Source organism: Equus asinus, chromosome 6 (genome assembly GCF_041296235.1).
Source record: "Equus asinus isolate D_3611 breed Donkey chromosome 6, EquAss-T2T_v2, whole genome shotgun sequence".
Taxonomy (NCBI): Eukaryota; Metazoa; Chordata; class Mammalia; order Perissodactyla; family Equidae; genus Equus; species Equus asinus.
In genome coordinates, this window is record NC_091795.1 from 85,669,535 (window position 1) to 85,682,495 (window position 12,961).

Sequence of the window (12,961 nt, forward strand, 5' to 3'; positions counted from 1 at the left end):
TTAGAGTTTTTACTGTGTTCTTTTTTCTGTTTGTTTGCATTAGTGTTTGTTTTTCCTGAAATGTTTGATGATCATTCATTTTTAAAAGGAGGACACAAAAAACTGATTGGAATCTTTGTATTCAGGGGTGGGACTTGTCCACAGGTGTGCCTAGGGTGACCAGCCATCCTGATCTGAGGGGTTTTCCAGGACACGTGAATTTTGGTACTAAAACCACAATAGTCTTGGGCAAAAGAGGATGGTTGGTCACCCTAGGTAATCCTCACCTTAGGGTGATTGGGTAGGGACCCAGCATTTCATTGGAGGATTTCCACCTTTCAGTATCTGCAGCTGTTTCTTGGATTGTTCAGTTTTCCCAGGAAGGTATCTTCCGGGATCCTGTTTGAGGAGTGGAAGCCTGTCTACTAATGTTCAGAGCCAAACATGGGAAAGGAGGTTGGGAGTTTCAGTGTTTATTAACACGTAATTTAACCTCTCCTCACTATAGTGCTTCTCTTTCAGCGTTAAGTAGTGAAATGAGCAAAGGAAAACGATTTGAGAACTCACTATAAAACATATTAAATCATTAAAATTCTCAAGTGATCCTATGGGAATATTAGAATCATGTGTTGTTAGTACAGTAATTGGAGATGGAGCAGACAAGGCTCCAGAGACAAGCCCAAAGTTCTGTCCACATGATAGCCTTCTACATAGGTGCTATGCCACGTTAACTTGATATATGGAAGTTTTTGTCCCCTCCAAGACTAACTGGAAGGCATAAGTCTGCAATTGGAATGTTGAATAGTTAGAGTTTCTTGGCAGTCGGGATCTAGAGATGACCACCACAGCTTCTATTACACGTTGCTCAGGCATCTGACTATGTGTATATTCAAGCATGTGTTTATAACTTATTTTGATATTCTTTGATAAAATGTTTTACTTGCCTTTCTGTATTGGAATGTTTTTGACATCCCTACACCTGTAGATGTATATATATACATATTTTATTTTGGTTGCATAAACAAGACCCTTTTCATTTTCTTTGTGGTTTCCTATCCAGGAAGTTTAGTTCATGGTTCATAAAGTGTAACACAAGCCATAACATTTAAGTGGTGAAGTATGCAATGACATTGAAACATTTGCATTTCATTTTCCACTTCTATCTCTGCTTAAGTTGGATCTTCCTATTACTGGCCATTGTGGACTCTTCTGTTTCTTCAAAGGCAAGCTCTTTATTGCTTGAGGGTTTTTGAACCTGTTCTTGTCCCATCCTGCTATTCTCTTCCCTCAAATTTTTACAAAGTTGATTTCTTCTCATCTTTTGGGTCTTAGCTAAATGCCACCTCAGACATTTTTCTCAGGCCACCCTAATCTCTTTCTTTCTCTATCACATGATTCTCTTTATTTCCTTCATAGAAGTTATCACACTTTTGGGTTATTTACTTAGTTATGTGTATATGTGCTCCCACTAGAATATAAATTATAAAAAGGCCCTTTTCTTTTTTTTTTTTTTTGAGGAAGATCAGCCCTGAGCTAACATCTGCTGCCAATCCTCCTCTTTTTGGTGAGGAAGACTGGCCCTGAACTAACATCTGTGCCCATCTTCCTCTACTTTATGTGTGGGACGCCTGCCACAGCATGGCTTGATGAGCAGTGTCATGTCCGCACCCGGGATCTGAACCAGTGGACCCTGGGCTGCCGAAGTGGAACGTGTGAACTTAACTGCTCACCACTGGGCCGCCTTTCAGTTATCCAATATTTCTTGAGCACATATCATCTGTGTGACCTTGGACAAGTTATTTAACCTCTCTGTATGTCAGTTTTCTCATCCATAAAATGGAAATAATAATAGTACTACCTCCTGTGAGGACTAAATGAGTTAGTATATGTAAAGCACTTAAATACAGCCTGGCATGTAACATGTTATAGCACTGAAAAATGTTGACTGTTATTATTTTCTAGCCCTACGAACTTTGCTGAGAGACATAAAGCATTTGAATCTGAGACATAACACGTTCCTAGAAGGTTATTCTCAGTAATGTAAAAAATATCAAATCTTTCTAAATTAAGGTATAAATGAGGTGAAATTTCAAAGAGATTTTTAAAAATTGAAACTAGTAGAAATAGTTCTAAAGTTTATGAGACCAGCCTAGGAAATTTAGGAAAAGAAATAAGGAGAAGGGATTTGCCCTACCAGGTACTGAAACATTAAAAAAACACTGTAGTAATTAAGGCAGGATGATGCTGGCAGAAGAGAAAAGGAAAAAATAAGTGGAATTATTTGGAATCATAATTAACAAGCTAATGTAAGAATTCAGTGTTGGATCAGACCCATTTTAAATCAACGCAGAAAGAATGGGTTATATAATAAATGGTCTTGGAACACTTGGCTAATCACCTGGAAAGACATTGGGTTGCTACTTTGTACTTTATACTCAAAAATATTCCAAAGTTATTGAAGATTTAAATATAAAACATGAAACAGTGTCCTCCACAGCCACCACAGCTGCTACAGCCCCTGTGTGGATACACCCCTCCTCTTTTCTTCCTCCTCCGTTTGCACATCGGCCAGTCAGCTGACCACAGAGCATATGACTGCGTTGAGGAAGTTTTCACCCTGTTTAACAAAGATGGCACTAGGACCATCACAGAAAGGAATTTGGAACTTGGGTCGCTAGATCAGAATGCAACAGAAGCAAAATAACAATATGGGTGATAAGGCCATCATATGTTACCATCTTGACACTGATGACAAGTTTGAATAGCTAACATTTAAAATAACAATATGGGTGATAAGGCCATCATATGTTACCATCTTGACACTGATGACAAGTTTGAATAGCTAACATTTGTACAGCACTTCTGTATATAGCAGTGTTTAAGTACTTTACATATACTAATTCACCTAGTTCTCACATAAGGTAGTGTGATCATTATTCCCATTTTATAGACAAGGAAAACAAGTTCCAAAGAGGATAAATAACTTGGCGAAGGTCACACGCTTGGTAAGTGGCAAAGCCAGGATTCCAACCCAGGTAGTCTGGCTCCAGAGTCTATGCCCTTAGCCAGTTGCTGCACTGCCTATCTAGGAAACTAAAAGATATGACAATGAAGAAGAGATCAGTGAAATTTGACAAGGATAGCAGAGGTTACATCAATGCGGCAAAACCATGGCATGTAATTTCAAAGAGGAGAAAACAATAGCATAAAGAAATAGATAAATTGGAGACATAGACATTGATGAAAATGGATTAGTATCTATGAAGGTTAACACCTTCATCATCACAATATAGATGATGATTGCAAGCTAAAAACCCTATTTCACTATCTTTTCCTCCTAAAGATGTATCAGATTGACTCTTTTTTAAAAAGATCATTTATTGATTCTATTTCTCTATTGTAAACCCATGTCAAAAATACCTTCTATACATACACAAGAAAAATCTACATGTATTAGTTGGTGGTTTTTTCCCCAAAAGATCATGCTATACGTCTGTTAACAATATAAGTACTTGTGATAAATGACAAGGAAACAGTAGAATCCTTAAAGGTCTCTTTGTGACTGATTCTTACACTGATTTGTTTTCATACAGCTTGGTAACTGAGCATAGTCAAATCTTAAAGGGCCTTGCTGGCAGTATTAATGATTTTAGACTATACAGGTGACAATGGGAAGCCACTGGAAAGTGTTTGAGTAGATACTGCTATGATTTGGTTTGATCTCTCTTTGGGTGCTCTGGAGAACGGATTCCAAGGGGACAAGAAGTAGATAGAAGACCTGTGAGGAGGATGTTGCAGGAAAGCCAATGGGAAGTGATAATACTAATGGAGAGAAGTGGACCCAGTTGAAATGTATTCTAGAAGCAAAGTTTACAGAACTTATTGGTGAACTGGATGTGAAGAATAGGAAGAAACCAAGAACGACTCTTGGTGTTAGGACTTGAGTATTTGCTGGTTCCATTTATTAAGCTGAGGAACAGAATGGAAGAATTTGTTTGAAACAATTAGAGAACAAAGTAGAAACAGAAATTTTCTAAGTGATCATTCTCAGACTTAAGGTATAAACGATATTAAAATTGAGGTGTATATGTAAATGTTACTAGATTTGTAGAGCAAAGTTTGAGGAGAAATAGATCCTCTTTTCCAGTCTGCACATCATCTTATATGAGTTTATTTCTTTTTTTTTAAAGATTGGCCCCTGAGCTAGCAACTGTTGCCAATCTTCTTTTTTTTTTCTTCCCAAAGCCCCCCAGTAAATAGCTATATATTCTAGTTGTGAGTGCCTCTGGTTGTGCTCTGTGGGACGCCACCTCAGCATGGCCTGATGAATGGTGCCATGTCCGCACCCAGGATCCGAACCAGCAAAACCCTAGGCCACCAAAGCAGAGCACACGAACTTAACCACTCAGCCATGGGGCTGGCCCCCATATGAGTTTATTTCTTTGGTTAATCTAAGGTCTGTGTTTCTTTTCTTAGGTAACCCAGGTTTTTCTGCTGCTTATGTGCCATTTGTGAAGGCTTTGTACTCTTCAGTAAACAAACGTTTTCCAGTTTGGGTTATCTCTCATGCTGGGCATGCCTTGGCCCCCAAAGACAAGAAGATTCTTACAACCTCAGATGGTATGTCTTCATTAACATCTGCTTTCCTTTACAGTGAGTGGGTGTTTATGTTTCTAAAAAACCTGCTAAGGTTAAGAGTTACACCAGTGGAAACCTCTGCTTGTGGCATTGGGCCCATCGTGCTACAGTTTGCTAATTTCAGATTTTTAAAATCATTTTAATTCTTCTGCAGGTGATTTTCTCTAAAATTTTGGGCAGGTCAAATAGTTTGTCTAGGACTTGCCTTTTCTATTTCCAACTAGTAATCAACTATATATGTGTTGATCATGCACTGTATTTCCATGGTTGTACTAAGAGGAATGGTGGAGAAAAAGTATTATAAGCCATGGTCCTTAGCCATGGTCCTTACTCTAAAGAAACTCTCACTCTCACATTTAGAGAATGATTAAGTGATAAACTCTGGCCTGCTCATTGTGTGGATACTTAAGGAGTAAACAAAGGAAAGAATGCAGTATGGGTTTCAGAAGACTTTGTGGAGTAGATAGGTTTTGACAGTTGAGTAGAATTTGGATTTGAGGGGTGGAGGTGGGTGCAGAGGTGTAACAGGCAGAAGGAGAAGCATAGCAGGGAGAGAGATTCACCAGGTATGCTGCTAGGCAAGACTGGGAGGAAGTTTCAGAAAGCTGGGGAGAGAGTTAGGACTCCATGTGGTAGATTTCTAGATGCCTTTAAATGGAGGAAGTAGTACCATAGAGATGACTTACGGGATTTCTAGCATGTTCACGCTTCTAAAAATGGAAAATGAGAGGGCAAAAGAAAGATATAACCTAACTTCTCTGAAGGCATCCCATTCAAGGGCCATTTGTCCTAAAGGTAGCCCTTAGTTAATTTGAGGTGGGAGAGGGGTGGCTATGGCCTCATTGCCTAGTGTTCTGGTATGTCTCTCCTGTGATATGAGCATCATGTACTTACTGAGCATCTAATGAAAGGGGAAACCGTGTGTTGGGGGGCAGGTGATATGGGAACTCTCTATACTAATCTGCTGAAATTTTCTGTAAATCTAAAATCATTCTGAAAAAATCTGTTAATAAAAAAATACTGCAATTTAAAAATAACAATATTTACATTTTACTTTTTATCATAGTATTAGTCAGCTTGGACTGCCATAACAAAACTATGGAATAGGTAGCTTAAATAACAGGAATTTATTTTCCCACAGTCTGGAGGCTGTGAGTTCAAGATTAGGGTTTCAGCATGGTCAGGTTCTGGTGAGAGCCCTCTTCCTGGCTTGCAGATGGCTGCCTTCTCTTTGTTTTCTCACATGACAGAGAGAGAGAGAGTCAGGAAGCTCTCTGCTCTCTTCTTATAAGGGCACTAATCCTGTCATAAGGGCCCCACCCTCAAGACCTCCTCTAACCCTAATTACTTCCAAAAGGCCCCGTCTCCAAATACCATCACATTGGGGGTTAGTGCTTCAACATAAGAATTTTAGGGGGTGCAAACATTCAGTCCAGAACAATCATGAATGGGAACATTATGTATTGGTATCCCAAATTTGATCACAAGTGTAGGTCAGCATATCCATATGACGTTGCTCATGAGCAAGAGTAAAACATACAAGTTACCTCTTAAAACATTTTTACTAAATATTTGTACAAGTTTTAGTAGCTGCCTTTGGTCTATCCTCAGAAGTATTACCTGACAGTTTTTAGAAGCTGGTCTTTTGAAGCCTTGATCCTATTGAGGAGTGAAGGAAAAGTTTCTGTTCCAAGTGGAATTTCTTTCCACAGTCGTAAACATCTGCAGGTGTGCTAAATTTGTAAGAATCCCTTTATTTGAAGAAGTGGGTGAAATTAAGAGGCGATTCCTATTTTTATCCTATTTTTAGCTGCTAGCTGGAACCTATGGTCAAAACACAACATAGTTATTCCAGAATTTGGGAAACAAAATCACCAACATACAACAGAGTAGATGCTCTGTGGTTCTGTGGTCAGTTTGGAATTTGGTTCTCTTTTCTTTTCCCTCCTGAAGCCATGGCTCAGACTCTTCCTGTGTTGTCTCACTGTGAACATCTCAACTCTCTGGCTCTTGACCTCTCCTCTTAATTCTCACATATGGTAGTATAGATCAGCTTCCTGAAATGTTAGTTTTGGTTCTAGAGTCCTGTGTTAATTTTAAATTGATTTCGACATCAGATGCCACCTCTTGAGAATGGAGTTTAAGCCTCCTTTTTTCCTAACTCCATTTACTCAATTTAATCATTTTTGAGTACCTGCAGTGAATTTGTCTCTTTGCCAGCGCTTAGGGAAAAATTCACCTGTGCTTAAAATAAATCTGTTGCACTCACGTTGTGTATTATTAGGTAATACCATTATCTGGACTTCCTGTATCTTTCTTTTTAAGGCATCACATGTAAGATTACCCTTGTCTCGGCAAACTCTGTATTCCTCTCTGCTAAAACAGTTTCCACCATTAGTGCTCAGGCCCTTGGTAAGCAAGATCATCCAGACTTTGTTTCAGCACTTCAGTTGCTCAGATTTCTTCTACTACCACCTCCACCTACTCTACCCTTGTTACTTCCCTAATTATCTTCTATTGATAATTATAGATCTACAGATTCATGCAATCCTTATTATAATTATATTTAGAATTATAGTTCTACAGATTGAGTGCAATTCCAATATAAATTCCTACCAAAATTCCAGTGGCATTTTTCACAGAAATAGAAAAAAATTCCCAAATTCATATGGAACCACAAAAGACACCAAATAGCCAAAATAACCTTGAGAAAGGAGAACAAAGCTGAAGGCATCACACTTCCTGATTTCAAACTATATTACAAAGCTGCTAATCAAAACATTATGGTACTGGCATAAAAACAGACCAGTGGAGCAAGATAGATAGCCCAGAAATGAACCCATGCATAGGATCAACTAATCTTTGACAAAGGTACCAGGAATATACAATGGGGAAAGGATTTTATCTTCAGTAAATGGTTTTGAGAAAACTGGTTATCCACATGCAAAAGAATGAAATTGGACCCTTATCTGACTTCATACACAAAAAAATTAACTCAAAATGGATTAAATACTTAAATTTAAGACCTGAAACCATATAACTCCTAGAAGAAAACATAGGGAAAACCTCCTTGATATGGGTCTGGGCAGTGATTTTTTGGATATGACACCAAAAGCACAAGTAATAAAAGCAAAAATAAACAAGTGGGACTGTGTAAAGCTAAAAATCTTCTGCACAGCAAAGGAAACAATCAACAATATGAAAAGGCACTCTGTGGAATGAGAAAAAAATATTTGCAGTTCATATATCTGTGTAAGGGGGTAATTTCTAAAATATGTAAAGAGCTCATACCTCTCAATTGCAAAAGAAACCTAATGGCCCGATTAAAAAATGGGCAAATATTTCCATAGAAGACATGCAAATGACAGACAGGTATATGGAAAGATGCTCAACATCACTAATTAATGCAAATCAAAACCACAGTGAGATTCACCTCACACCTGGTTGGATGGCTATTATCAAAAAGATAAGAGATAACAAATGTTGACGAGAGTGTGGAGAAGAGGAAACCCTTGCACACTGTTGGTGAGAATGTAAATTGGTACAGCCGTTATGGAAAACAGTAGGGAAATTCCTCAACAAATTAAAAATAGAGCTGCAATCCCACTTCTGGGTGTATATTCAAAGGAAGTGAAATCAGTATCTCGAAGAGATATCTGCACTCCAGTATTTGTTACAGCATTATTCACAACTTATGGATAATTCCAAGAAATGGAAACAACTTGTGTCCATCAATGGATGAATGGATAGAGAAAAATGTGGTATGTATATATGGTGGAATATTATTCAGCCATAAAAAAGAAGGAAATCCCGCCATTTGCAACAACATGGATGAACCTGGAGGATGTTATGCTAAGTGAAATAAGCCAGACACAGAAAGACATTTATGCTGCTTATATGTGGAATCTAAAAAAGTCAAACTCATAGAACCACTGAACAAGAACTGTGGTTGCCAGGAGCTGAGGGGTGGGGCAAATGGTGAGTTGTTGGTCAAAGGGTACAAACTTTCAGTTGTAAGATGAGTGAATTCTGGGTATCTAATGTACAGGATGGCGATTATAGTTAATACTGTATTGTATAACTGAAATTTGCTAAGAGAGTGAATCTTATGTTCTCACCATAACAACAACAAAGAAAGGTAACTGTTCCCTTGGTCCTGAGCCTCTTGATAGTAGTTCCCTCAGTTAGGAATGCCTGCAGCACTCACCTGGGCACACATCACTGGTCACGAGCTCCACAGACATTTCCCCCAACAGAGCCCCTATTTATGGCTGGGCCGGCTCTTGTGGTTCTTATGATTGCAGGATGCACTTCAGCAAGAAACCCTCAGGCAACTTTGAGGAACAAGATTTATTACTGGACGGTACATGGCACTCCTGAGGGTGACATTTTCAAAAGTGCTGCCATAGATCTTTACCAGTAAACACTCATGAGGAAAACCAGTAGAAAGTATCTGTTGTGTGTCTGAATTTTGGGGAAATGTCTTTAATTCTTATTTTAAATTGACACTTATTATTTGTAACTTTATTTTGAGTATGCTTATTGCTTAGGCTGCTTGTGTATTATTGAGTTAATCACTTAGTAATTAGAGCCTGGGTCCTTTGCTACCTAATGAGAACAGTGCCATCTAGAGGCATTAGCCCACAGGGCCACCACAGGGCCAAAGGAAGCTGTGGTTTCTAGAGGAGATGAAAGGGCAACTCATCATCATCAAGGATTTATTGACGACCTACTGGGTTATTATGTGTGGGGCTGCAGAGGTAGACGAAGAAATAGAAATGCTGCCTTTTACCTTACTCACTTTCCATCTGTGTTCTTAGTAAGCTGAAGGTTCTGAGAAGGGCAAGCAGGGCTGTGGGTCTCCCAGCACCCCCAGTCAACCCGAAACAGTCCTGCTTTCATCTCTTTTACACATTGGAGGTCGTGTTTGCAAATGCATGCTATAGTTGATTACTTTGGATAGGCAGGACAGATATTTTATTCGTCATCCAAGATTATTGTTCTAAAGTACAGGTTTTCTGACACGCAAAATATGATGTGAAAAATATGTAATCATTGGGAGAAAAGACATAAGCTATAACCACACATCAAATGTTGAAAGTATGTTTTGCTTCGTATTAGCACATGTTAAAATTATGAACAGTTGGAAATAATATTCTAGTTGCACCACATTATCACAATCATAAATTGAGTATAATTGGGAGAACAGATGTTCACCAATGTCAGAAGGGGGTGATTCAAGAAAAAAAAGTGTGAAAAGAAAATTTGAGGAATTAGAAGTATAAACTCTGGCTTTGATTTACTATAGAGTCAGCTTACTTGATGGCAGATTCATTATCAACTATTTTAAGTCATTTGTTCAAAAAGTATAACATAAAAGCTGGAAATCATAGTGGTTTAGTTTCAGCTGATAAAACATTATCTAAAAAAGTTACACAGTCTTTCAATTAATGATAGATTTGGGTCATGCTTATCCAAAGAAATAATAAACCACTCCCATTCCAGTACCCAAAACTGAAAGAAAGAGAGAAAAACCAGTAGAGTTTTCTCTCTTGCCAGGACTGTGATTGGCAGAGGAATGTAGAGGTGAAATGGAATGACTAGATGAGCCGAAGGCAGAGACAATGAGTCAGTCAAGTCTCGGGGTCCACAGTAACTAGAAATAACGTGTCAGTCTCTAAGTAGGTGGGAAGAATCAGAAAACCAAAGGACAGAGCAAGAATAGAAGTTAGGAATCAAGCGAATTGTTGGTCTTGGGGACCACAGAAGTAAGAGGCACTGCAGGATTAGGGAGAATAGCCTTGCAGTCAACATGCTTTAACACAGGCTGATTGTTGCTCATCCCTTTGAGATCCTTAGATATCTTCTCACGGCTCACACAATGGAGTCCAGACTTCTTGGTGATATTCAGTGTCCTGTTTGATCGAGTTGTAACCTTCCTTTCTAACCTTATTTGTTCCACCTCTCCTTATAACCATAGATAGCCAAAGGACTCGTTGCTGTGTCCAAAATTACACCACACACTTTCATCCCTCTTGCTTTTGTTATTTGCTAAGTCTTTGCGTTATGTTCTCCTTTCTGAGTCAGTCAATCAGTCTCTTCCTCTCTCTCTCTCCCTCTCATATCCCCTATTTTCCCCATTGAAATCCTTAGCAGATCATTGGTTTTGGTCAAGTAGAAAGCATAATTTGATGACCTTAGTTTTCACCATCTGTTTGGAGAATAATAATTAAAAAATATTTTATAAGACATGTATGGGGTTTATGAAGTTTTTTGTTTGTTTTTTAAGTGAGATAGCAGTTTTAATTAGAGTGCCTACCTACCATGCCCTCACTGTGTTGCATACCTTGATGGCTAACAAGAGTCGCACCAACGTTTAGATACAGGGAACTTACAAAATACTTAAGAAGCAGGGAAAGTTGAGGCCTACGCTATGAGAGTGTACTTCCTATCAGCTTAGTAAACTCAGGGGACAGTCATGAAAGGAAGGTGACTTAAGGAAGGTGACTTTGGATTGGTGAATTAAGTAAACATAAAGAATTTGGGACAGTTCTCATCCACTGCTCACTGATGTTTAACATGAACTTAGATAATTGGGGCTTTTGTATTCTCGTGGGAGTAGTGAAGAAGTGAATGGTGGTTTTCCCTATAAAATTGATGTAAGATAGCTAGGAACAGGATGTCAAAGCATTGTTAGTTAAAATTTTTCTTTTATTTTGAGAAATTTTTTAAAAGTATAGAAAAGTACAAATAATTGTTTAACAGTCCAAGATTCTGTTAATCACTATTCTGTTGATAGTTCACACTGCCATAATTGCTTCAATATTTTTTGTGAATAAAATAATACAGGAAAAGTTCCATTTTTTGATATTGTATCTCCAGTTCTACTGTCATGAATTTAGAGTAAATTTCATGTCTCTTTTTGTACTTTTGGTTATATATATATAATAATGGATAGTATATGATATTGTTTTGTGTTTTTAAAATTTTACCTATATTCATCTTGCTCAAAGCATTCTTTAAAATATGAAGTGCTATTTTTAGCCCTTTAATCTCTACATATAAGTCATTTAATTAGTTATTATTAAAGTATAACTTTGGAGTAATTATAGGGGCAGGATGGAAGAGTTTACTAGTTGAGAAAATTCTGGTGTGAGATTAAGAGAGTTACTGTCTACAGACTCAGTTCTAGCAAAAGGCTCAGGTAGCACTGATCTCCAGTCTTATTAGTTCTGTTGTGGTCATAGATGACTTGTAAGTGCTGCTTGTGTGACAATATATAGTAAAACTTAGGCGTTTATATTCAATGTGTAGCTAGACATACATATATGTGTATGTACTGTTAAATTTAGACCATTGTGATTGCATTCAAATATGAAAAGTTATACATTTATAGTATTATGCATGTAGTAAAGAATATTTTCTGCGAATTTATCTTGGGTTACTTGGAGAAAGGCACTGTACTTTTTATGAATCCAAAGAGACTTCTATTGTGATCTGATGAAACTATTCTTTTCTCATGGGAATGCTTCAGTGTTTTATAACTGTGTTTTTATCTATTTCTGTTTCCTCTTGTTAGACTGTGAACTCCTTGAAGATAAGGGGAGTATAGTGTATTTATATTTGTATTTTCAATATTACGATGGGCCAATTAGTCACTGTTTTCTGTCAGAGTAGTCAATTTCGTTCATGTGAAATGAAAGAAAATAATAGTTATCAGATTTACCTATGTCCTGAAGCATAATATTTTGATCCAAAATTGACAAAATTTTAATAACTGGATCAATCCACTTGAACAACTAAATGAAAAGTAAATGTGAAGTACCAATATTACTTAATTCCTCTATGAACTAGTTAGGAACAGATTATATATGTACCTTTTGAAATAAACTTCAGAATTGATAAATGAGCTGTAAAGTGAATTCCATAGAAATGAGCCTAAGAGATAGGGTCAGGTTCTAAAGGGAATTGTCAGTATCGTATTCAGGACCGTATATTGATAAAGATATGGTGAATTGGATTATCATCCAGCAATTCAGACAGTTCTTAATTTAGAAACAGATTATGTTCCAAGTGTGTTAGTTGATTGTAACTTGGAGTACATTTTCCCTATAGAAAGAATGGTATACATAATTTCCATATTATCATCTGATTTTTGATATAATTGAGTGTAATTTTTTACTGCATTTTATGGGGGGTAAGTTAATGATTCCTAGCATTTTTTCAGAGTATGTTAAAATAATAATAGGCATGAAAATATGTAATCAAGTATATAGATAATCTTTCAAACTTTAGTTTTTGCTAGTAAAATAATGTCCAGATAGCACATTTAAATTTTCTATCA

At 37.4% G+C, this 12,961-nt stretch overlaps 1 protein-coding gene across 8 annotated transcripts in view; it reads left to right on the forward strand.

Annotated features, from left to right (window-relative positions):
• LDAH (lipid droplet associated hydrolase) overlaps positions 1–12,961 on the forward strand; it is a 98,844-nt gene that overhangs the window by 17,355 nt on the left and 68,528 nt on the right. For all 8 annotated transcript variants that reach the window (XR_006528866.2, XM_044772002.2, XM_070512539.1 and 5 more), the window contains exon 3: positions 4,456–4,599. Coding sequence is in view for 7 of the 8 variants with exons in the window: in XM_044772002.2 (XP_044627937.2) it covers positions 4,456–4,599 (144 nt within the window). In the remaining variant the exon portion in view is untranslated. The remainder of the gene's footprint in view (positions 1–4,455; positions 4,600–12,961) is intronic.